A 25,423-nucleotide genomic window follows, 5' to 3' on the forward strand; every position below is an offset into this window, starting at 1 on the left:
TTGGGGAGAGACACTGAGGACAGTTGAAAACATTTTGACGTTTAACGTTAATCAACTCAAGTGGTAACTGAGGTGGCAGATGTGTTCATTAGCTTGATTGTGGTGATCATTTCACAACATATGCGTCTATCAGAGCGTCGTGTTGTAGACCTTAAACACATACAGTTTTGTGTCGATCCTACATCAGGAAGGCTGGGTGGAGGAGAGGACTGGTCAACTCAGTGACACAAGCGTTGGCGGCCCCGCAGAGAGCTAAGTGCAGCATTTGCAGTGGCATAAACCTGTATGGGCTGTGCTTCAAAGAAAAGTAAATGGATTTTGATAGAAAGCCCTGTCTGGGGAAAGATTTGGAGCATGAGGACTGGTATGTATTGCTGAAAATACAGATGGCCACTATGGATTATATTTAGGATACAGCAGTAAAGGTCATTAAAATTCTTTTGCCCTCTCGTAGGCACATTTCTTGATTATTGCCTCCTGAGTGTCAAACAGCTTTAAGTGGTTAATGCTAGTGTTACGCCAAGGGTCTTTCAAGGATTTTTAGAAATAGCTTTTTCTTTGATTTTCCTTATTGGCTGTAAATTGATAGGATATTCTGATGTGACTGACATCAATTATCAATTTGAAGAGTTTAAGATCCAGTTCCGTGTCCACCTTGTCGCAGTGACAGGTACTAATGCCTTAACAATCTCTTGCCAGATGGAAATTCCTGCTGCTAACCTTGTGAACAAGTACATTGCTGCTCAGGGTCCCCTGCCACACACCTGTGCACAATTTTGGCAAGTCGTCTGGGATCAGAAGTTGTCACTCATTGTCATGTTGACGACTCTCACAGAGCGAGGACGGGTAAGTGGCTTGATTTCCAGTTCCAGTGTGGCCATGTCACACTGTGCTCTGTGGAACCTGAATCTCAGACCTGGAAAGGGTCTTAAATGTCCTCTGGTCCAGCCTGTAAATGACCCATAAGACTCCTTTACAGAGCTACTGATAGGCACCTCCAGTGATGGGCACCTCAGCACTCCTGCTCCCTCCCTGGCCTTCCCTGAGCTCACGAGTGATCCAACAGCCCCTCACTCCTAGCTTAGATCCATCATAACAAGCCAGAAGGCAATTCCCCTTGCCTCCTCTCCCCTCACCTGCCCCAGAACCCCTGTGTTGACTATATTCTCAGCCACCTAGGACAAGCGCTGGTCCTGAAAAGAACAGTGTGGGGTGCCACAGTGGCCATTAAAAAGTAGGAGAAGTTGTAACCTCTGTCAGCCTTCACTTGGGTTGCCTCAAAACCCAATGCACAAAGAGGAATAAGGGCTTGATTAGGAGAGTGATGGGCACCACACTGTGCTTAGCAGGCAGGCATTTCCAGAGGAGCAGATCGCTGGTTGTATAACAGAAGTCACTGTGCAAGGGATACCTGTGTTGTGCATCCTCTAACTTGTGCATGCATCAACATAACTTCATTATGAAACATTTATTCAGAAACCCATTCCAGAATCAGATATAAATTAACTTTGAGCCACCTGCTTTGAATGATTTGTGTGCAGCTTCCTCCGAGGCCTTTCTCCTTGGTACATAGTTCGGAATACCAAATTGATCCAGGCTGAAAATCAGATTATGCAGGATAAAATGACTAGTATGTTTGAGAACAGTCTACACTCTCACCTGAAACAGCAAAATAAGGATTCCTCTACTTATTCTGCAGAGCCCTGTGGATTGCAAAGGACTTCAGTGCGTTGTCCAGGCAAAGGGCTCCCGACTCTTGCAAAAACACCTCCAGGGTCCATCCTGTGGGTATTCAGCTCTAATTTAAAAAAAAAAAAAAAATTCTTCCTTACAACTAGCTGAAATCCACATGACTTTGGACCTTCACCCCTTGTGCTTCTCCCACTTGGAAGATGCAGAATAAGTTACCCCTGTCTTCTCGTAACTGGCCTTTTAGGTATCTCAGACTTTGTGAAAGCTTATAACCTCAGCTCTTTTAATCCTGTGACCAGCAGAAAGTGTCTGGTCTCTGCCTCGGTGCTGCTCTTGGGCCAGTTGCCCCCATTTGTACTCTGTCTTCAACTCTTAAAACCTACATACAGAATGCTGGCAGGGCTCTGGAGCCACACTGGGTTCACAACATGATTCGCCCTGAACACGTTACTTAACCTCTCTGACCTTCGGCTTCCCCGTATGTGAAGTGGAGGTGATCCTAGGGCCCATCTTGGACAGTTTGTGAAGATGGAGACCATACCTGTAAAAAGCTTAGAGAACCGCATGTTGCAAGTGTCCAGCAAACGGTCAACGTTGTTTTGTGTGTCATCACCACTGGTTGCATTCAGCCGTTGGGTCCAGCCTTTCAAGTGCTCTCTGGGGCTTTTTGGGCTTGCCTTCTATTGTTGTCTGCGTTGGCTACCACTCTTAGCTTCTTGTCACTCACAGTTTGATCAGAATCTCTTCTCTTCACGTAAGTCCCTGTTTAAAACATGAAGGTCCTCAAGAGGCAATAGAAACTCCTCTTCGAATGCTGTGAGTCAGAGGCATCAATGTGCCAGCTCCCACATTTCCCCACTTTGTCCATGCACTTACCCTGACAGACTGTCTGAGGCTTCGGTAAAATCACAAGGCATCCCCTGACCTTGTCCTGAAGTCTCAGTTTCATCTTTTTTTTTTTTTTTTTTTGATTTCTGTTTATATTTTGGGGTTTTTTTTTTGGGGGGGGGAGGTTGGTAATTTTTGTTTTGAATAGGAAATGAAGTGAGTTGGACCTTTTTTTGAACTTAGGGAACCCTGGCTGACTCTCAGGCCTGCCTTCTCTCTCTCTGGAGCACTCACAGCCATCTTGGTCTACACTGTGGTGGGTAAGAGGGCAGACTCAGATTCAGATCCCAGCTCTATCGTTTCCTCCCTGTGTGACTTAGGAAAACTACAAATCCTCTGGGTAAAACAGAATAATCATAGCGCCTATCTTGTGGGATTGTCAGGAGTTAATGCAGGTAGGTTTCTTGGAAGAGTGCTTGGCACACAATAAATACTGCAAGCGCTCTCACACTGTCTCTAAATACAAATCTCTAAAAAAGGAAAAAAAAAAAAAAGAAAAAGTTTGCTTTACCACCATGCACATCGTTCCGTGTTATTTGATCCCCCGACTGAACCAGCACGTCCTACACTTTGCGGGCCCTGCTCTGGGCCGCTTCCGCTATTTTGTAGGCGACTAACATCACCTTAGTCACCTTCTCGTTTCCACAGTCTGCCAGTCTCCCCGTTTGAACCCTGTGCTATCTTTGCCTGTATTGTTCTGTGACCTCTGGGTGCCCAGATGCTCCAGGTTCCCTCACAGTATTCGTGGCGGTGCCGCTCTCCTGGGTCATCAGGCCTCCTCACCTGGTTGGGCTTCTCTTTCCCCTGTAAAGTGGGCTCAGCCCTTCCCGGCTCTGACATTAGCGAGCTGCAGCAGGCGTGGTTAGTGACAGCCGATCTGGCCTGGACAGCAGCCCCTTCTTCCCTCGTCCTGCTTGTTCCGACTCAGACAGAAAGGCCCTTTCTTCCGGCCCACAGGCCCTGCTTCCTCCACCTGCCCTTGCGGGTCCTGCCCCGCCTGCTGCCTGCTGACGTCCCACCTCCCTGCCTTTTTGTTGGCATCTGCCCTGAGCCCCTCTGAGGTCTCCCTGTGACCGTGGGCTTTGTCTCCCAGCCATCTTCCTGAGCATCCCAGCCGGCCCCCAGTCCTGAGTCAGCATTCCCTTCACCATCCGGGGCCCTGGGGACTTAGCCCTCCTGTTTATCGATCATTAGAAACCTGTTCTTCTAAAATCCAGGCTGCACGTTTCCTCCTCCTGCTGTTACACACCCTTGGCTGACCTGAGCCCTTTATCTTGAGGTCCCTTATCTGTTCCTCACCACCATCCACGGGTTCTCCCCAGGCCAGCAGCTTCACCCCGTCCTTGTTCTGAGAGATGAGGCTTTCAGCATGCCCCATGTGCTTTCACCCCCCTACCCGTGCATTTAGCAGAGCGGGCCCCCCCCACAGGCATGGGGCTGGCCGGAGTCCCCTCTCACGGCTGCACCCAGCAGGCACGTCTGCTGGTGCAGGGTCTCCTCTAGCGCCTGTGTCGCCCTGTAGCCTGTGAGGGGCTCCCACTGCAGCATCACTTTGAGTTCTGCCTTTTCTCATGCCCACCCAAAATGTTTTTCATTATAGTCTCTCTTCGGGTTCACAGGTTTTCTCATAGAGAAAAAAAGACCTATGGAGATACGGCTTTTCTACTGAAAAAGCATTCTCCCGAACCTTCCATCAGGGATGCTTCCTTTGAGTGAAAATTATTTCTTAGATCTATGTGTGCACCACTTCTGATATGTATGATCGGCGGCAGATTCACACTCAGAGCCTCCATTTACTCATATGCAAAGTAGAGACACCAATGCTGCCTACCTCGTAAGGTTTTTTGAGGCCCAGCTAATGTCCTTAAAAAGTCCCATTTAGCGCTGGGCATGCCTTGTTCAATAGCTGGTAGGCTCTAGCATCCTCACCCCCCACAGCCAGCATTAACATGGAGACGGAGACTCAAAAGTCTGGTGACGTGCCCAGGATCACACAGTTGGTTAGTGGAGCTTATTATTAGAAACTCCGGGATTCCACAGACGCCTTGCTCTTTCTACTACACCCTTAGTGCTTTGAGATGCAAACAGACCTAAAATCTAAATTGGACCAAAGGGTAGAGTCTAGTTCTGGTCACATTCACTGGGAGTCTCTGGAAGTAGGTATTTGCATCTCTGCCTTGTATGGGCTCATCACTTCAGAGGCCCTTCCCATCAGCTGTCCTGTGGGCGGGACACTCAGGAGTCTGCAGCAGAGAGCTACGCCACCTCATATTGGTCCTACCCTCCCGGGGGCTACCCAGGTGTGCTCTGCACCCTCACCCCCACCCCTCTATGCAGGGGGTAGGGAGAAACTGAAGGCAGGCCACCCCAGGTTGGCAGGTGGCAGTTGTAATAAGCAAAGGGAACTTCCAAGTCTAGTCTTGGGCAGCAGCAAGACACACGGATCCCTGCAATTCCCGATAAATCTTAAAAGTTTATAACGAGGGATCCCTGGGTGGCGCAGCAGTTTGGCGCCTGCCTTTGGCCCAGGGCACGATCCTGGAGACCCAGGATCGAATCCCACGTCGGGCTCCCGGTGCATGGAACCTGCTTCTCCCTCTGCCTGTGTCTCTGGCTCTCTGTCTCTCTCTGTGTGACTATCATAAATTAAAAAAAAAAAAAAAAAGTTTATAGTGAGAGAGACCCTAACTGGGCTCAGTTATGTATGTGGTATGAGTGTCTTCAGCACCACATTACTTACTGTCTTAAGGCTGTGCCCTTGGAGCAGCCTCTGGCAAGCAGAACCCACATTCTCAGGTCGGGGGACGGCGGAGGGTTGAGAGGGTGAGATGCCTCTGAGTGCTCAGGGCCAGTTCACGGGCCACAGTGCGGTCACATCCTTTTGATGATGTTTTCGAACACCCTGTGAGGATGAGGCAGGTGTAGACCAGTGGGTGTCGACTCTGCCTTGGGTTGGGGGCGCAGCTGCCCCTTCATGTCTAAGGGAAGTTGGGAAATGGCCACTAACCAAAACACACCCATATTTAAGGTTTACAAGTTAATTCTTAACTCCAGCTCTCCAGCCGCATATTTTAATTTCAGATATTCACTGTGACGTTCAGAAATAAGAATAGAAAAGCTGTTCTAGACAAATTACGTGCATCTGTTGGTTTATAGCCCCTTTTAGCTGTACGCAAATATAATTTTTATGTAAGATGTTGCAACTATAGGCTTGGAGGAAAAAAAAATTTGAATGAGTCAGAATTTGATGGAACTATGATGGGATGGACAGCTTGGTCCTGAGTTTTGCTTTGAAGCCGGAGGCAAGAGCGGAGACAGCTGTGGCCCGAGCGTCAGGATTTGGAAGGGAGGATCAAACACAGGGAGAGGCTGTGGGCTCAGGGAGCCGGTGGGGAAGCCACAGCAGCCCTATGACCCTGGGCAAGTCGCTTACCCCCTGTGAGGCCGAGGTTCCCCGTCTGCCATCTGGGAGATGCGTCAGCTCCGTGAGTCACGGACAATGGCATCTGAGGGTCTAGGGGATACGGCTTGAATGTAACGGGATGTTCATCTCAGTTTGGAGACTTCTTTCACTGAGATTTCTGAGGAATTTCTGATCACCCTTAGTGAAGTTGATGTGGGGCCCATAGCAACAATGATAACCTGCCCCCCCCAACCCACCCCTGGGTAAGCCTAGTACTACACACTGTTAACCTCCCGCCTCTGTCACCACCTGGGAAGCAGGTGCAGTCCCCATCTATCAGGCAAAGACCGTGAAAATCTGAGAGGTCGAGTAGCAGGTTCAAAGTCACAAGGCTAACCAGTAGAGGAGAGGAGTCCAGGGCCGCTCTGACTTCCCCCTGTGTGCTCTTAACTGCTATGCCTTGAGGCCCCCTACTCGAAGAGGCAGGGGATGGATGGTGAAGGAGGGTGAGGTGAAAGGGGCGTGGAGAGCAGAGAAGGTGGGGCCTGCGGCCTGGAGTGGGCTTGATGGGGGATGGGGATGGATGAGGAGGAGAGGTCGCTCCTGTATCAAGACACCATGTCTGAGGCCTCTCCAGTTCTTCCAGCAACGGGGCCCCCGTAATGAAGAGGATGAGCTCTAGACTCCTTCTCCAGCCCCAGCCCCTGGCAGGCCCACCCCCACCCTGCTCTCCAGGGGAGGAGGGGAGGCTCCTCTGCTGCCCTCAGGGGACAGACACAGAGCAGATTGGCTTTGCCTGAGTCTCTCTCCACCTGCAGCTCTCACGGTCCCTGGTGTGAGTGTGAGGACTCTGGCCAACACCCCACCTGGCCGTCCAGGTGACTGCTCATGTGTGCCCCCCACAGCGGAAGTCAGCTCACCCCCAGTGGTTCCCTTGCAGACCAAATGTCACCAGTACTGGCCCGATCCTCCCGATGTCATGGAACATGGCAACTTTCACATCCGATGTCAGTCAGAGGACTGCACCCTCGCTTACGTGTTCCGAGAAATGCTGGTCACCAACACTGAGGTAAGCAGCGCCCCTGCAGGGACTGGTCGGGGACAGCCCAGCTTAGAGGCAGGTGCCACATCAGCATCCACCATGGTCCCGGATGATAGGGCAGTGCTTCCAGGTCTGTTCCCCATTTTCACCTGGTGCACATTTCGGTAAACGTACAAGCCGACTCGTGAAAGAACCAGCATCCTTGTTCACAGCACCACTGTTCACACTAGCCCGCAGGTGGGGACATGCGATGGACATTGAGGGGTGAACCGGTGACCAAGATGCGGTATATTTATACGGTGGGATCAATTCAGCCTTTCGAAGGAAGGCCCTTCTGATGCCTTTATAGCAGGGGTAAACCCTGAAGGCATCGTACGAGGTCAGGTTAGCCCGGCGTGAGAGGAAAGTACCGTGTGACCGTGTGGAGCACTTGAAGTAGTCCAAATCAGAGACAGGAAGTGGAAGGGTGGTTGGCCGCGGGGAGCGGCGCATGAAGAGTTAGTGCTTCGTGAGTACAGAGTTTCGGCTTGAGAAGATGAAAAAGTTCTGGAAGTAGTGGTGATGGTTGCACAACGCTGGGAACGTATGTAATGCCACTGAGCTGTACTCTTCATAGTTAATGGCAGACTTCACGTTACGTATATTTTGCCCCACTGATGGCAAGTACTGTAGGAGTGGAAGGGAAGAAATCATAGTGGGCGCGAGAGGAGAAGGAAGAGGTCCTGAGGGGGGCAGGCCCGAGCCGAGTCCTAGAGGATGGGCGCGTGGGAGAGTAGCCGTGGAGGGTGAGTGGGAGCTTCCAGGGGCCTCGGCAGGGTTGTGCACAGTGGGCGGAAGGGCAGCAGGAGACCGCACCACCGGAGCTGGGGCCAGGCCCGGAGCCTGCTGCCCGCCTTCCAGATTGACTCACCAAGGCCGCCCTGCATCTTCCGCAGACCGGGGAGGAGCACACGGTCACGCATCTCCAGTACGTCGCGTGGCCCGACCACGGCGTTCCTGATGACTCCTCGGACTTTCTGGAGTTCGTAAACTATGTGAGGTCCCTGAGAGCGGATGGCGAACCCATGTTAGTTCACTGCAGGTACCGTGGCTGGTCTTGTTTGTTTGAATCCACAGACTCCGTAGGGAAAGACCTGGAGAGAGTTGGCAAGGATCACCCTCAATCCCCCGAGACCATATGCTTTTACCAGAAGGCTCTGTTTACTTTATTTCTTCACTATTTCAAAAGATTTGGGATTTTACGAAAGCGTAAGTCTCTGGATGTAGACCAGAGGAGGAAAGCCCCACCCTCCGCTTTCCCTCTCTCCTTGGGTCGCTTCACATGAGATGTGAGAGTGGGGTGCAGCCGGCACTGAAAGGTGGGTTTCTTTTCATTGGTGTTTAAGCCCCTGGCCTCAGAATATATGAGGAGAGGCCTTTTCAGCCTGTTGGAGAGCACGCCCTGAATGTGTGTTCTGTATTCTTGAAGGTCAGGGGAGGGAAGCTCTGTTTGAGTAAACGTGGGAACTGGCTAGGAGTTAAGCTGGGCCGTGCAGGAATACGGCCTGAGCAAATCCCAAGTCTCCGCTTCTGTCCCCCCAGTGCTGGAATAGGTCGGACCGGTGTGCTGGTCACCATGGAAACAGCCATGTGCCTAATTGAGAGAAACCTGCCTGTTTACCCACTGGATATTGTCCGGAAGATGCGAGACCAGCGCGCCATGATGGTGCAGACATCAGTGAGTAGAAAGCCATTTGATAAAAGTAGTAACGATGGGCGACACTTTCTGAGCCCTTGCCCTGGGCTGGACCTGCCGAAGGGTTTTGCAGGTCAAGAGACCAAGGCCACAGAGCTTGTCAGTGGCTGAGCGACCCCAACGCCCACCCCTTCACTGTCCTTCCCTTTTCCCTCCCTCCGTAATGTTTTTCCTGCCAACCCCACAGCCAGGCAGCAGCCCTGGTTGCATTTTTTTTTCAAGATTTTTATTTATTCATGAAAGACATACACACACACACACACACACAGAGGCAGAGACACAGGCAGAGGGAGAAGGAGGCTCCATGCAGGGAGCCCGACATGGGTCTCGATCCCGGGACTCCAGGATCATGCCCTGGGCCAAAGGCAGGCACCAAACCACTGAGCCACCCAGGGATATCCCCTGGTTGCATTCTACATCGTCAAGCCCCTGGCCCATCATTTATCCATCAGAAGTAAGCAGAATCACCCGAAGATTTTACCCCACCTGCCTGTCTGTGGGTGAGCCTTTTGGCTTAATGGATGTTTCACACGGCCCTACCCTCTCCTCCTTGGGCCGTCTCCCGGGTGTATCACATCCGGGTAATGGACACTGCAAGTGTCCTCAAGAGGAAATCTTGTGGTTTTCCCCCTGGAACTTCAAGAGAAGCGGGGGATGGGGGGTGATGTAGAAAAAAAAGAGCATGATTCCGGCTACCCCACATATTGGGTGACCTTTGGATGGTCCCTTAACCTCTCTCCAAGCCTCAACTTCCGCATCTGCAAAATGGGGACCAGCCCACATTCGTCTAGAGGATTGCACACGCTGGAAAGACCCGGGCTTGTATGTGGTGGGAAAACTGGATTAGTCAGTTATAAATGTCAACGGTAATGGAGGAAGTCCAGGGGGGAGTCTGAGAACTCAATGGAGAGCAGCGAAAGCCGACTTTGGAAAGTCAAGGAAGGCTTTCTGGAGGAGTGACTCCAGATGAAGGAGGTGGAGTCAGCAAAGAAAGGAGCGGAAATTCCACGTTACAGCCAGCTCTGTGTCCTCACAAGCTCATGGACAGAGCGTATAAGATTTCTCTAATAATTGTGAGCTCTTGTTTTATATTATACTCCGGAAATATGGTTAAGAGGAAAAAATCAGACACTATTGTTCTCTGCCCTGTTTCATGTTACGGGGACGGCTGGTTAAAAATGTTTACAGTGCATCCTGGTAGATCTTCCTAGCTGCTGAAGCACGGTCTGAATGCTTTCTTTCAGCCTGTACACGTCACTAAGTAAGTTCCTTAGGTGTTGGTGACTAGAAAGAACCGTATCCTGCAGAGCAACTCTCAGTGGCCCTCCTTAAGACAAAGTCCAGACCCCTCACCCCGGCACAAGGCCCTGCACAACCACCTCCCAGCCACCTATGCAAGCCTCGCCTCCCAGGCCCAGGGGTTCCAGGCAGGGGCTCTGAGCCCTGACTGTGCCACGCGGAACGGGCTGTCAGAGTCTCCACACTTGAGCATACACTAGAATGGTCACCCTGCAGGGTCCTGTCCCCGACCCCACCCCCCACCCCCGACTCCTCCAGACCCCTGCTCCCTCCCTCCACTGTGGTTTCCGCATCCGTTGCCCAGCCCTCACATGTAGGCCTGACGGCTTCACGGGTGTATCTGCTCCACGGGGGCTTCCCTGGCCGTAGCACAGAGTGTGGCCTGGCCCAGAGCTGGACCTCAGGGCGTATTTATGAGCGATGTGAAAGAGTGGGCATAGATGCGAAACGGTGCAGTGTTCGTGGAGCTGTGGGTGGACCGACAGCTTGCTTTTCTCTTCTTTTCCAGAGCCAGTACAAGTTTGTATGTGAAGCGATTCTTCGTGTTTATGAAGAGGGCTTAGTCCAAATGCTGGATCCCAGTTAAGACAACTGTGAAAAACGTTCATTCCTCTTTCCCAAGGGCATCCTCCTTAAGGACAGACCTTCTCTCTGGAAGCAGCAAGAGGGATTTGTAGGCTGTGGGGGAGGAATGAGCACATTTGAAGCCGGGCACTTTAAAGTTCTGTAGAAGAGGTATCGTGTACATAGGAACTGTGTAGATACGCATGCAGTTACAGCAACATTTAGGCCTGTTATTCCTCAGAAATAAGCAAAAGGGGATCTCAGTTTGGGGCCTGTCCTATTTGCCTTCCTCCCTAGACATTACTATGTTCCTGTAAACCATCCTTGGGCAGTTGAGAGGGGATGCCAGCGATGCTGCTGACCTCACACAAACAAGAGGGTGCGGCGCTTCGGATTTGCTTGGATGTTTTGTGTGTATATGTGTATAGGACTCTAAGGGCTGAGCTTTCTGGGCTTCGGGGCGGAGCTGGAAGCATTGGCCTTCACCTGCCGATGCTAAGGGCACCCTGCTGGATGTACTAAGTGGCAGGGTGGGGGGAATTCAGGCTGCAGGGCGGGCAGTACCCCTTCTGCCCGGCCTTCCTCTGTCCCCACTCCCTCCCACTTCCCATACTCGTGTTTCTGAGAATCCTGTCTGAAACGCCCCGCTTGCTCCCTGCATCACCGACCCTCTTCGGGGGCTCACACAGGGCCTGGACCGGATTAGTAACGTAGGTTCGGGCGAGTTTTCAGTTGAGACTCAGAACGAAGACTCCCGGTGCGTCTTGTCATCCGCCGCTAGTCTTAGGAGTGGGTGCTTCTCGCCTCCGCCTGCCTCTTGCTGCACCTGCAGAACCCAAGACTGGAATTATCGACTACTGAATCTACTACATGGATTGCTGCTACTTCAAGCTATTAAACTTGAAACATTACGATTTTCCTGAGGGGAGATGGGATATCATCTAACTATTCAGAATCTTTGGCCCTTCTGAGGAAAGATCTAGTCATGGAACCATGGGAACCCCAGCTTCTAGAGGGTTGTCCGTGGATGTGTGTGGATGTGTGTGTGTGCGCCCATGGTAAGTGTTTCTCAGGATTCCTAACTTGATTCAAATTACAGTTGAGTTTCTATAAAGAATGAGTCTCTGTATAGAAGAACAAATGTGTGCATTCACCCTCGGTTAGAATGGTCTCCATTTCATTTCAAAGGAGAGGATCAGGCTATCTGAATATAAACACAATTTGATGTTAATTTATTCTAAGTGCACCCTAATTTTGATTTTCCTAAAGAATTCTGCCTTTGTTCATACTGTGTTAAATTTTTTAAAAATTGACAGGATTGTAGCAAATTATTATTTAAGGAAAATAAATTACATAAAAATTTTAACGTGGTATTTTTAAATAGCGGCTTTTATGTGTCCCGAAGGAAGAGGAAGCTAAGCCAGTTTCTCAATGGGACTTATAGAAAAAGGATGCTTTTATATCATAGTGCACAGAAGTGAAGCCATTTTGATGCCTTGCAAACTCTGGACCAATCGAGTAGTTTCCTGGTTGCAGGCTGGATAAAGACCTAGATGATGGGAGCCGGGTTTCTAAAGGTTCTTTATCTCCAGACTTAGCACATTTAGTTGCAAACTCCCCATCTTTTGCCCACTAATATTTTACTGCTCACCGGCAGCGGTGGGAGGGAAGTGTTACGCAGGGCCATAGCGCTACCGTGACCCCGGAGACCACTGAAGCCCCGTCGTTGTCCAGTTCGTGCTAAGCGAGCAGAATGAGCCGGGAAGGCTTGGAATTAACGCAGTTGGAGATCTGGTTCGTGGTCCCACTCATCGATTAACTGTCTCCTGGCCTGGTCACTTGAGAGCATGACCTCCCTTTCATCTATTTCCTGTAAAACAGGAGAAATAATACTGAGGCTGTGGGTTGAATATGAGGACTGAATAAAATGCTCTCAGCGGGAGTTGTCCTCAGCGGGTAGCGATCTGGCACTGCCACAGGTGCGTTACTTGGAAAAGTTAACTTACCAGCCATTAGCCCAGAAACCCATGAAATAGAAGTAGGATCGTATGGCTCTTTCCACAAAAGAAAATTTCTTTTGCCGAGAACAGAAGCACAAAGGAATATCCTCGTACCAGTGCCTTTCTTCAGTCTGGACTCAAAACATTCTATCAGTTACGTCCCAAAAAGAGGGGAAGGTGGAAAGCTGACCTAAATTTAAATGCCATCAGGATGCCTAGCAAATCACTGCTATTTCATAAAAATGCATCGTTTCCTTGTGTACAAGAAGCTTGAGAAGTCTAAATGCGTTTGGAGTGTTGTTTTTTTTTTTTACTTAAAAAAGCAAATTATTCAATATAGTTGCGGAAATGCTGTCATTATTGTACATAAATTTCTAAAACGCTGGCCACGAGCCTTTTTCTGTCATCAGGCAGGCCAGTAGTTCAGACCCAGCAGGGAACACAATTCATGAAATGCAGAGGAAGAACAGGACAAGAGAATTATCTAAAGGGGCGAAATACACAAATAAGTTATTACTACAGATACAGCCGATTAAATTCTGTGCCTCAACATTCGTGCTTCACTACCTTGTACACGTAGGCAATTACACTTAAGCCTTTTTTAGTCGTTAAGTGAAAAGCATCAAAACCACAGGGAATACTTTGCCTGGGAAAAATTGAGTGAATAGAGAGGACATTTTACATCTGTGTTTTGTTTTCTGGAAAATCTGCTGGGACCCATTGATGTGCTGACTTAAGATGGGACACCCCTCCCTGTGTCACTGTAGTACCTGCACTTGGGGTTTTGACTTTACAAGAAAGAAAGCTTGAACACCATTGGGGTGGGGCAGGATGGGGAGGGTTCTATCACGGACATGCTGGTCTGTAATTCCTACCATCGTAATTTATACTTTAAAATGTGTTTTAATTAAGTTTTTTTTTGTTTTAATTCCAGATAGTTAACATTAAAAATGCTTTTAAGTTAGTTGCTATTGCTCCTGTGTTGCTACCTGATATTTTGTTGTTGTTCCTCAGAAATGATCATTTGAGTGGGAAACAACAGGCTGCTTCATCCTTCAAAGGCAAACAGAGAGGCAGGATCAATAGGAAAGGCTCAGAGGAGCTCAGATGAGGGAAAGCTCACTGGGGTCCAGACCTAGATTTGGTGAGATGCGTCGCCCTCAGGCCTCCATTTCCTTATGTGTAAAAAAGGAAGAGGTTGGGCTGGACTAAATGAGTTCTTTGAATGTTTATCATTCTGGGAATCATTGTTCCAGAGAATTGAAATTAGCCCCCAAATCAAAGCCATATAGCTATTAGAGAGGTATCCCACTTCCATGACCTGTCTCCAAGAGATTGTCCCTCCAACCGTAGCAGGGTTGAATGCTGAGAATGACCAGGATTGCCACCATCTGGTTCTCGCCATTCTACGCTGAGATCGGAATCCGTAAAGACCGCAAAGACCCTGACCTCAGCCTAACTCTGAGGAGCCAAACACGTGAGAGTCCAGTGGCTGACTGTCCACCGTCTTTAAAACCCATTCTGTTTGGAGCAACAGAAAGATTGGTATTATGTAGTTTGGAAAAGTATCTTAACAAGCAATATTTTTTTTTTCTGTAAATCGAGGATGTTTTGCACTCTGTCAGTGACTACTGGAAAAGTTTAATCAATATAAAGACATTCAAGCTATGCAACACTTACGGTGTGTTGACATTTTTATTCTAGTAATTGTCTTGATTTCTGAAAGGGTTTTCTCACTCTGTTTTTGTTTTGTTTTGTTTTAAGTAAATATTACCTCTCTCGGACGAGAGTGCTGTCTGCCCATCCCTCCCTTCCCTCTGATCAGGAGCATGAATGACCACGCACAGTCCCTGTTTCTGTCTTGACTTTGTGGGGCAAATTCTAGATCTGAATTAGGTTCAATTGTCATTGACAACAGTAGCTTTTACAGAAAGAAGTTTCTGTATTTTCTATCGCACAGGACTGTCAGGGGGGCTCCATAATCCCTGGGGTCCCAGGTTCCTTTTCACTTGGTGCCCTGCCAACCCCAGTATGCGGCTCTGATGCTGAGGTCCACGATGATGGCTCCAGCCAGCAGGATGGTGGAAAGAGGAAGGAGAAAACAAAACCGCTTCCCTGGGGTGTGTTGTCTGGATGTTGTACATCACGTCGATCAGAACTTAGTGGCAGGGCTATACCTACTGCAAGAGAGCCTAGGGAAGGTTTTTATTCCACGAAACATGTATCTAATGAATTCAGGAGTTCTTTTCTGAGAAGAAAAGAATGAGTTTGAGGAACAATTAATTATCTCTGCCATAGTTCAACCCTTTGGTTCTGCCATTCCTCTTCTCCCCAAGGTAGACAACCCAAGCCCCAGCCACCTGTGGTGTGAAGCTAAAGCTAAGATCACCTTCAGGTGTTCTGCGGACTTCTCCATCTCCAACTCTGGGTGGCTTCTTGTCTAATAACCTATAAATTTGAGACAGGTGATCGCTCAGCACAGCCCATAACAGCAGTGAAGTAGAAAGAGGAAAACCATTCCCTCATAAGAGGGAAGAACGGCAAACGCTACACCCAGCGATTATCCAAGCCCACTGCACAGGAAGAATGAAGACGCTTCTGGCACGCCAGTAAGTCCCTTCGATAGCTGCCTCACAACCAGGTCCTGCTCCCTGGGAGGACCTTATCCGTGGGCCTCCATGGCCACATCCAAGGTGGGACCACGGTGGGCAGCCTTCTTGGGGACAGCTTTTGTAGCCTATCTGCTCCTGGGGCAGTCTTGGCAGGGGCCCCAAGGTTGTGACTGCTTTGTCAACAGAATTCCAGCAAGTACCCACAGCTGAAGGTCTGGCCTAGAATGATGTTCTGCGCTCTGCTTGTACGTCTTAACTTAAAAGGTGGCTACCTAGAGGCGACCAGAAAGAGAAGCTTGGGTGGGAAGGCAAGACCCTTCAGCTGACCTTTGGAGCTACCTGGTTCCTATTTCCTAGCAGAAAAGTCTTGAAGATGGCTTGCTGCCCCTAGCCTTGTCCCCTGCTTGAAGGTCACCACTTTGAGTAGCTGCACTTTGAAGAACAGCAGCAGTTGGCATTTATTGTACTTGAAGACCATCAGTTTTGAGCACAGGCTCTAGATTGCCTCCCTTGGCAAGCCAGGCTCCCTTCCGTCTCTGCTGCAGCACTCCCCCCACCCCGCCCCCGTCCTGCAGGGCTCTAGCCCCAGGCAATCTCACTTCTAGGGGACTTTGCAAGCAGCAAGAAGGAGCAACACCCACACTGTCTGTACGCTCCCACCATTTTCTCCATTATTGTGGCCTTGGTCAGCATGAGGTCCCTCCTCCAAAGTACCACAGATGACACTTTCATCAAAGTGACACGTTAATCACTCGATAAAGGGCAATATCTGTCTTTGCCATCTGCTGGCCTGCCAATTCCACTAAGCCAATGCCACATTTTAGATATTATTTGCAGCATCCCACTTTTGAGGACCAGATTCCGAATCCCAAAAACCAAAGTGAAGTGGACTGGAGCAAAACAGAAGTTTCTTTCTCTCTCAGATCAACACAGGTGTCCAGAGCTGGTATAGTGGCTGCGTGATTACCATTCTCTGTGCCTCTCCCATCTGGTTCCTCCCCTCGCCTCAACCGACACCTTCCAACTTTCCACCTCATGGTCCAATATGGCTGCTCCAGCTGCAGTCATCACATCTGCATCCCAGCTGGAAAGAAAGAGGAAGTGGAGTCTTTATTTTGGATGGCACTCTACCCAAACAAAATTCAGGAGTTTTTGGACTGAAGAAGGGGAGATGATTCTTAGGGCACATTAGCAGCTCCCCTGCAGATTTCTTGACTGCAGATCTACTGAAGAGCTGACTTAGGAGGCATTACCCTGCTCCAGCCCCAGCACACAGGAACAGATGTAATGATGTCATTTAAGTGAGGCTGATCCAGCGCCCAGGAGTACAGCACTCGCCTGCTGATAAGATCAGCACCCACCCATTACATGCAGAAGTCATTGCAATAGGAGCAAACTCATAACCCAAACTTCACCTCTTTTGTAGAAACCCCAGAGCCCCACCCCTGAATTAGGCAAGTCAGTCTTCCTGTGCAGCGTCCACCACCCCCCCACTTGTATCCAATGCTCATTAGTCCCTAAACCTCTGGATTCCTCTCGTGGTCAAGGAAGGCTCCAGGATTTCTCCTGAGGCTGCCCCCAGGACTTCCAGCATCATCGTCCAAACCAGAGGAAGAGCCAGGAAAGACCTGTTGGGACCTGCGATGGCAGAGGTCCGGGAGAGAGATGGTGGTGAGGATGAGGCACGTGGTCACAGCCCCGACATATGTAAGAGGAAGGAGAGGGGACTCTGTAACCAGTGGGTCTGCCCAGGAGCCCAGGATGGGCCAGCGTCTAGGGTTGGGCAGCGGGGTGGGGGTGGGGGGGTGCGGGTGCCACCAGCCAGGGGGACTAGGTGTGGAGTAGGGGGTGAGATTGTTGTTTGGGTCTGAAGTACAACATTAGGGACACAGTAGCCCTGAGGAGTCTCAGCAGTGTCTGAGCACAGAGGTTCGTTGTTACCTGACGTAGACCCCCTGGGTCCCGGGCACCCCCGTTGGCCACAGTGGATGCTTTTTGTTTGGTACCATTGGTGCTCACATTCTGATCTGCTCTAAAGCTCTCCAGGTTGCTCAGTTATGAAGCAGCCGTCCGCAGTGATCCGCCGTTGTCCTGGGCACGTCAGGCTGTGGTCACAGAAGAGCACAGACAGGACGTAAAGCAGTAAAGGGAGAAGTGAGAGAAGAAAAGCAAGGTAAGATATCTTTAATATTGATGCGGCAGGGGTGCCCGGGTGGCTCAGCGGTTGAGCATCTGCCTTCGGCCCAGGGCGTGACCCCGGGGTCCTGGGATCGAGTCCTGCATGGGGCTCCCTGCAGGGAGCCTGCTTCTCCCTCTGCCTGTGTCTCTGCCTCTCTGTCTCTCATGAGCAAATAAATAAAATCTTTAAAACATATAAACAATCTTTAAAACAAGATGTATTGATGCAGCCAGGACAAAGTATGACACAACTGCCTGGTGTGAAGGGACCTGGCCATGGAGGCACGCCGGCTGGACTCTGTCCCGGTTGCGGGGTCACTGTGGCCTGGGCCTCCGGGGCTCCAGCAAGGAACTGGGCGCAGCCTCGGCGGTGGTGAGACACCAACCTGGCCACGGCCGGACATGTGCACATGAGAGCAGGCCTCATAGTGATCGAGGCCGGGACGTCAAGTCACCCATAAATTTTTTTTTTAAGATTTTATTTATTGGGGATCCCTGGGTGGCGCAGTGGTTTAGCGCCTGCCTTTGGCCCAGGGCGCAATCCTGGAGACCCGGGATCGAATCCCACATCAGGCTCCCGGTGCATGGAGCCTGCTTTTCCCTCTTCCTGTGTCTCTGCCTCTCTCTCTCTCTCTCTCTCTCTCTGTGACTATCATAAATAAATAAATAAAGAGATTTTATTTATTTATTCATGAGAGACACACAGAGAGAGAGAGGCAGAGACATAGGCAGAGGGAGAAGCAGGCTCCATGTAGGGAGCCCAACATGGGACTCGATCCTGGGTCTCCAGGATCACACCCTGGGCTGAAGGTGGTGCTGAGGCACCCGGGCTGCCCAAGTCACCCATAAAAACTCAAGAAAATGGAAACAGAAACAACTGAGCAATGCCTAGAAAGAGTCTAAGGTAAACACTAAGGGTAGAGCCCTCCAGTGGCCAGTCCTTTCTGGGAGCAAACCTGGGTGGTGCTGCCTACCGGGCACCCTGTGTCCCCTGTGTCCGTCTTTGCGGGCACTGTGGCCGCAAGGGGCCCCGGAGGCTGCCCTGCTGCTCCCCAGACTGCAGACGGTGCCCAGCAGCCTCCTGTGGGCTCAGGCCAAAAGGAGACTGGCCTCGGCGGGCCCGCGCCTGCGGATTCTTTATCATCCCCTTCCTGCCTCGCTCTCCCAGGTAGGCTCTCCTGCCTTTGCTTCATCCCACCGAGAACTGCAAAAGATGTCCACGGCAGACAAGACGGGAAACCAGCCAGACGTCCTCAGCTGATGCCTAGAGACCCAATGCCTGCTCTGTCCTTGCAGTGGAATATTATTCGGCCACGAAGAGGAATGCAGTGCTGACACACATGACACCGTGGGTGAACTTTGAGAACATGACAAGTGAGGCAGCCAGACGTGGAAGGTCACAGATTGTTAGGATTTTGTGTGTAGGAATGATCCAGAAAAGGCGAATTCGTAGAGACCAAGTAGATCCCAGGGGCTGGGAGGAAGAGGGCTGGGGAGTGACAGCTAGTGAGCGTGGGTTCCCTTTGTGTGGCCCTCTGATGGCTGGGAATATGTCCCCCTCTGCTGTGTTAGCCCCTGGTGACGCTTACCTTCTCTCCCCGCCCGAGAGAATCACAGCACAAGTGGGTGTCGGTAAGCGCCTGTTGAATGAACACGAGCCAGTGCCCTCTCCCGTATGTTGCTGATCTCAGATAGGACCCCGTTCCCCCTAACATGCTGCCTTTTTTATGTTACTTAACACCCCCTCTCTCACCTATATCCCTCTGGCGAGAAGTTTTTTTTTTTTTTTTTTTTTTAAGATTTTATTTATTCATGAGAGACACAGAGAGATGCAGAGACACAGGCAGAGGGAGAAGCAGGCTCCATGCAGGGAGCCTGACGTGGGACTTGATCCCAGGATCAGGCCCTGGGCTGAAAACGGTGCTAAACCACTGAGCCACCCGGGCTGCCCTGGCAAGAAGTTTTTAAAGGGGCTGGGAGGAGAGATGAAAGAAAAAAGATCTCTAGATCTGACCACATAAAAATTCAGGACACCATAAACACAAGAAAAAGGCAATCAATAAACTGAGAAAAATATTTGTAACAAATATGACAAAATTTTCAAATAAGAGATGCCATTTGCAGCTCACTCTTGGCAAAAATAAAAGTCATGTTTTTAAGCATATTTAATGACAATCTTATGGGAGATATTTGAATGGAGAAAAGCCTAGAAAGAAAGAAAGTCAACATTTTAATCATGATTAGACCATAATTGTGGGATTGGCCGGAGGGGAATTTTTTTGTTAGGTTTCGCTCTTTTCCACTTGTTTATAATAAATGAGCATAATCTGTATAATCATAAGGGCAAAGCAACAGATGCCACGTTTTGCTGACTTTCCTATAGGATCAGCCTCTATGTTGGTAAGGGGGTCATGTGATGAGGGTGTTGGATCATAAACGGGTACAAGCTTCCAGGAGGGCTACCAGTTTAACAGCATGTATTAAGATCTTGAAAAATATGGATATTGTTGTATCTAAATTCCACTTCCAGTCATTGATTCTGATGATTAGAATAAAAAGTGGCTATGAAATCAAACAGAAATGGGATCAATTTATATACAGCATTATCCATTGCAGAGGCTTCTAAAACATGGAAAAATTGGAAACAACATAAGTGTCCAATATCGAGGATGTAAGTTAAATAAATTATGGTATGGCCGTATAATAGAATACGCAATCACGGAAAATGCCATTTGTAAAAAACGCTTAAATAAAATTAAAAACAATGATGATGTAATGTTCAGGGTAAAGGCTCAATACAAACTAGGTAAGTAGCATGATCTTCAAGCTGTGTATGCGTGTGCGTGTGTGTGCATAAAAAGAGGCTCCAAGGATTATACCAGTAGGTTAACGGGGAATATTATCTAGGTTTTTTTTTTTTAGATTTATTTATTTATTTATGATAGAGAGAGAGAAAGGCAGAGACACAGGAGGAGGGAGAACCAGGCTCCATGCAGGGACCCCGACATGGGACTCAATCCCGGGTCTCCAGGATCGCACCCTGGGCTGAAGGCAGGTGCTAAACCGCTGAGCCACCCAAGGATCCCATATTCTCTAGGTTTATGAATTAAAGGTGCTTTTAGGTTTTTTCCACAACTACCATGTATGTTTTTATAATCAGGAAAAAAAAACATTTTCTAAAAGGTCCCCAGGACTTTTAACTGGTCACAGGTTGCTTAGTAGTACAACTTAACATCACAAAGGGACATCGCTTTGGCCTGGCACACCCTCTTGAGTGTGTTCCTCACTTGTGTGAAGTAGCCCGTGTACCCGATTATTCACTACAGCACTATAATGGCCAAAAGCCGAAAATAACCTGCATGCCCAGCATCGAGGTCTAAGGAAATTATAATACAGACTTACAATGGGATATTCAGCAGGCACAAAGAGGAAGCCCTTTATCGTCATCACTCTGTAGTCATACATTACTGGTAATCCTAAATATTCCATATTGCTCTTTTATTATTCTTCTGTACTAATACAGAATGCTCTCCAGGATAGTGTTAAATGAAAACAGCAAGATAAGAACCGAGTGTAGAGGAAACTTCCAATTACATAAAAAAGTTGAAAAAACATCCATCTATGTGGGCAGATAACTTGTATATACGTGCACGTAGAGACACCTGCTTCTGTGGGCATGAAATAACTGGAAGTTCACCCAAGAAACTTGGAACACTGGTTTTCAAAAAACAGACACATTGCAGTCTAGACGCTTCTGTACCTTTTTTTTTTTCATTTTTATATTTTTTGTTTCAGTAGGACTAACATCCGATCACCAACTGTATTGCCCATTCAATAATAAGTAACACAAAAAATTAAAGGCAAAACGAACAACCGCTGGTTCCCTAGCATCGTTGTTCAGAGCTCGAACTGGATTCAGCTTGCCTCATTTTAAAATCCCAACTACACTGCCTGGTGACAGGTGTAGACATTAGGGAGATTTCTTAATGGCTGTAAGCTCAGCCTCCTCCTTCAAGAAATAGAGGTGACAGTAACACCAGCCTTGAGGGATTGTTAGAGGGATTAATGAAATTACTAAGTGAGGATTAAATGAGATAATCCATGCAAAGTGCTTTATTGTTTACATACAATACACCCTATTATTATTCCTTGACTGTGCTGGGCATGGCTGGTTCACAGGCCCACTGGAATCTTCCCTGCCTCCCTAGTGTGGAATGGTTATCACCCGCTTCAAAAGACTGAGCAGATTAAGTGAATTAATACATTTGAAATCCCTGAAACAGTGCCTGGGCCATAGGGAAGGCCAAGGATTGTTATGAACAGAAACCTTTAAAAGGCCGTTCCCATTCTTTCCTCACATCTCTGAACTCATGGGCTCCCTGTATTTCAATAATTGTATCTTCCCTAGAATCTCTATGTAGAGGGCACCTGGGTGGCTCGGTCAGTTGAGCAGCCTGCTCTTGATTTCGGCTCAGATCGTGATCTCAGGGTCCTGGGGTTGAGCCCCGTGTCAGGCTCCACGCTCAGCTTGGAGTCGGCTTCAAGATTCTCCGTCTCTCTCTCCTTTTGCCCCTACCCCTGCTTGCTCACACACACACTCTCTCTCTCTCTCTCTCTCTAAAATAATAAATCTGGGCAGCCCCAGTGGCACAGGGTTTAGCGCCGCCTGCAGCCCAGGGCCTGATCCTGGGGACCCGGGATTGAGTCCCGTGTCGGGCTCCCTGCATGGAGCCTGCTTCTCCCTCTGCCTGTGTCTCTGCCCCCCCCCCTCTCTCTCTCTCTGTGTCTCTCATGAATAAATAAATAAAATCTTTAAAAAATAAAATAAAATAATCTTAAAACTTTTTTTAAAAAAATTTTCTATGTAGACACTTTTCAAACCTGCCCATTATTTTTCCCATACTGTTCTGCTCTGGTTTTAAGGTTCAACATACCTGCTTCTTTATCACTCCAACTGTAAACCTGCTTGCTTTAAAGGTTTTTTTCACATCGTCTTCTTATCTTTAGTTCTTGGGTTATGAATTCTCCATTTGTTGCAGCAGCCGACTACATGTGGCTGATTTCCTCACTTGGGTTTGGAAATGTGTTGCAAACCCATCTTTATTGGGTGTCTGAGTGCCCCGTGCCTCCGACTATACAAGTGTCCCTGTCCCTTGGCTTCATAAAGGACCTTCATGCCCCCCTCCCGTTCTGGACAAGTTTTTACAATCATCTCTCCACTTGGATAGGTGAGGGGCACCCTATGTCTCCCCGAGGGCCAGAGCAAGAGGCCGAGTTGTTGGTCCGCTTCCTTAGCCAGGCAGCCTTTATGCCTCGTAGCTTTTTTCGGGCAGGCAACGCATTTTCATCTGCCTGCAAGCACAGAGCCCCAGGCGGGACTCCCCACGCAGGCGGGCCTGAGATCTCCAGCACCCACCACCCAGGTTTGATATTTTATTAGCTCCTGCCTTGAGCTTCACTGTGTAGTGGTCGTGGCACACTTCACAGGGACGGAGAACCTCCGTGAATCCAGGACTACACTGACATCTGAAGAGAGAAATAGGCCCAGGAGCTTGAGAAAGGCTGGGAGAAGAAAGCAGTAAGTGTCTGGCCCCACAAACCTCTTGGAAAATCAGTTTTTGGGATGCTCGGGTGGCTCAGTGGTGGAGCATCTGCCTTCAGCTCGGGTCGTGATCCCAGGGTCCTGGGATCGAGTCCCGCTTTGGGTTTCCTGCATGGAGCCTGCTTCTCCCTCTGCCTTTGTCTCTGCCTCTCTCTGGTGTCTCTCATGAATAAATAAAATCTTTTAAAAAATCAGTTTTCAAAAGCAAATGACATAGACTCGTGGAAAACCTTTTAACAGTACACCTCTACATTGTTAAAACCACGTGCCCAAAATGGCATCATTTAGACCAAATCCCCAAACCGGGGGGCTTAATACCTAATATAATTGCAGTTTCAACATTCCCCAGGGGGTGAATCTGAATCAGCCAGTCAGGAATTTTCTGATCAGCACCAATTAGGGGACCAGCCACAGGAGCTCTCTCTTTCCCCTAAATGAAGATGAGGTCATCTGCATGAGAGGACCCTCTGCTCTTCCCCCTAAAGGCAAGTGACCTTCCCTGGATACAATCCTGTTCCCTTGCTAATAACTTCCTTGGCCCAGCCTCCTTCCTATAAAAACCTTCCGTTTTGTGCAACTCCTCGAAGCATCTCTCTACTTGCTAGATGGGATGCTGTCCAATTCATGGGTCATTTAATAAAGCCAGCTTTTTAAAAAGATTTATTTATTTATTTTAGAGAGCACAAGCAGGAGGGGAAGAGGGAGAGGGAGAAGAATCCCAAGCAGATTCCACACTTGAGTGTGGAGACCAACCTCAGGCTGTGATCTCAACCCGAGATCAAGACCTGAGCCAAAACCAGGAATCAGACGCTTCCAGGCACCCCAGATGTGTAAATTTACTGCTTTGAATTTTGTTTTTTTAACAGTACTGAAAAGACATTTGGAGGACATGTACCAAAATGTTAACTGAGCCAGTTTTTGCGTTAACAGGTATGAGTTACTTTTCTTTTTCCTTGCCTGTATTTGCCACATTCTCTATTCCCTTCACCTTAGAGGAAAACATCATAAGCCATTTTTTAGAAGTGGTTTTCCAATCAGGTGGTGGGAGGTTGCTGGGGTGACAACGGAGGACCCACCTTCTCCTGTCAGAGCCTGGGGGCCAATAAAGCAGGGGCAGGGAGAGACTGAACAAGCCGTGTGCTGGCAGGGGGAAGGATGGGCCGGAGTCCCTGCTCGGTCGCATATCTGCTTCACCACCCCTGAAAGTAGCATCTCTCCGAATCTTCTTTCCCCCCTTGTCAGTGGAGACTGTCAGTCAACTCAGTCATCCCACAATGGTTCACTGATGACATGCAGGTCCTCGGCCCTGCTGTGAGGTGGAGGCATGCCGCAAGGAGCTGGACAGACACACGCTCAAGTTCCCAGCCAAGGGCAGCACCACCCAGGAGCACTGGGCAGGATGATGAACATGTGCTCTGTCTCCACCATCCAGGCCACTGACACATGCAGCTGCTGAGCACTTGGAATGTGAGCACTCCTGAGGGGCAGACATTTAGGAATTAAATGCAAACAGCCACGTGAGGCAGGTGGCCACCTCAACAGACTGTGCCTGGAAGAGCAGATGACACCTATCACCCTCTCTCCTAGTCTGTAAGAGGATCAAAGCAATGTATAAATGGGGCCGCAAGCATCCTGGGATGTGCGGATGTGTCAGCGGAGAAACCTCCACCGCGGGGATCTTGCTGAGCAGGAGGCTGCTGCTGTGAGCTCAGGCCGGGGAAGAAAACATGCAAAGTGGCAGCGTGTGGACTGCGATCACCTGCTCCCCGGGCCAGCGGGGGCCCCCCGGGGGCACAAGGCATTCTATACGTGACAACAGGGAACCACATCCGTCCCAGGGACATCCGACCGCCCACTGGCTCCAGCTCGCTCCTGCAGTGGCCCTGGGTCCCCCCTCTGCCTCCGTCCCCGTGGTCCCCTATCTGCAGTTCAACTGCCCTTGAGATGGGCCGCACCAGCCCACGTGGCTTCATTCCACACACACCTGCTCTTCCCTCTGCCACCCTCACCCCTTCATTCCAGATCAAGCCGGTTTTCTCCTTAGCCGAGAACACAGGGGCAGCAGCCCCGCCTTCTTGCTCTGCCTGGCACAGTGCTGTCACCCTTTCCCGGGCTCTCAGGGGCCTCACTTGCTCCGGGAGCACCCTTTATAATATACTGGACACCTTTCCCACGACACCTACCTTCCCCGCTGAGCCCTGCTCAGGGGGAGGCCCTGGGCCACCGTCCCTTCTGCACCCCCTGCTCCCCCCAACCACAGTTGATTGACCAGTGGTGAGTGCATGACCTCCCAACCAGCCAATCTAGAGGCCCCCCGGCAGCCTGTGGGGTGCTTGACCTGCAAAGGTGGGCCGAGCCTAGCTGGTGCTTTCTTGCAGGGACTCGTACAGAAATGCCCAGAGAATGAG

At 49.5% G+C, this 25,423-nt stretch overlaps 1 protein-coding gene across 8 annotated transcripts in view; it reads left to right on the forward strand.

The window, feature by feature from the left end:
* PTPN3 (protein tyrosine phosphatase non-receptor type 3) overlaps positions 1–14,296 on the forward strand; it is a 110,748-nt gene extending 96,452 nt beyond the window's left edge. For all 8 annotated transcript variants that reach the window (XM_041763737.1, XM_041763741.1, XM_041763739.1 and 5 more), the window contains 5 exons: positions 700–846; positions 6,924–7,052; positions 7,961–8,106; positions 8,607–8,742; positions 10,568–14,296. In XM_041763737.1, coding sequence (XP_041619671.1) covers positions 700–846; positions 6,924–7,052; positions 7,961–8,106; positions 8,607–8,742; positions 10,568–10,645 — 636 coding nt within the window. In that variant the 3' untranslated portion in view covers positions 10,646–14,296. The remainder of the gene's footprint in view (positions 1–699; positions 847–6,923; positions 7,053–7,960; positions 8,107–8,606; positions 8,743–10,567) is intronic.
* Positions 14,297–25,423: the final 11,127 nt, after the last annotated feature.

This window comes from Vulpes lagopus, chromosome 7 (assembly GCF_018345385.1).
Source record: "Vulpes lagopus strain Blue_001 chromosome 7, ASM1834538v1, whole genome shotgun sequence".
In the NCBI taxonomy this organism is placed as follows: domain Eukaryota; kingdom Metazoa; phylum Chordata; class Mammalia; order Carnivora; family Canidae; genus Vulpes; species Vulpes lagopus.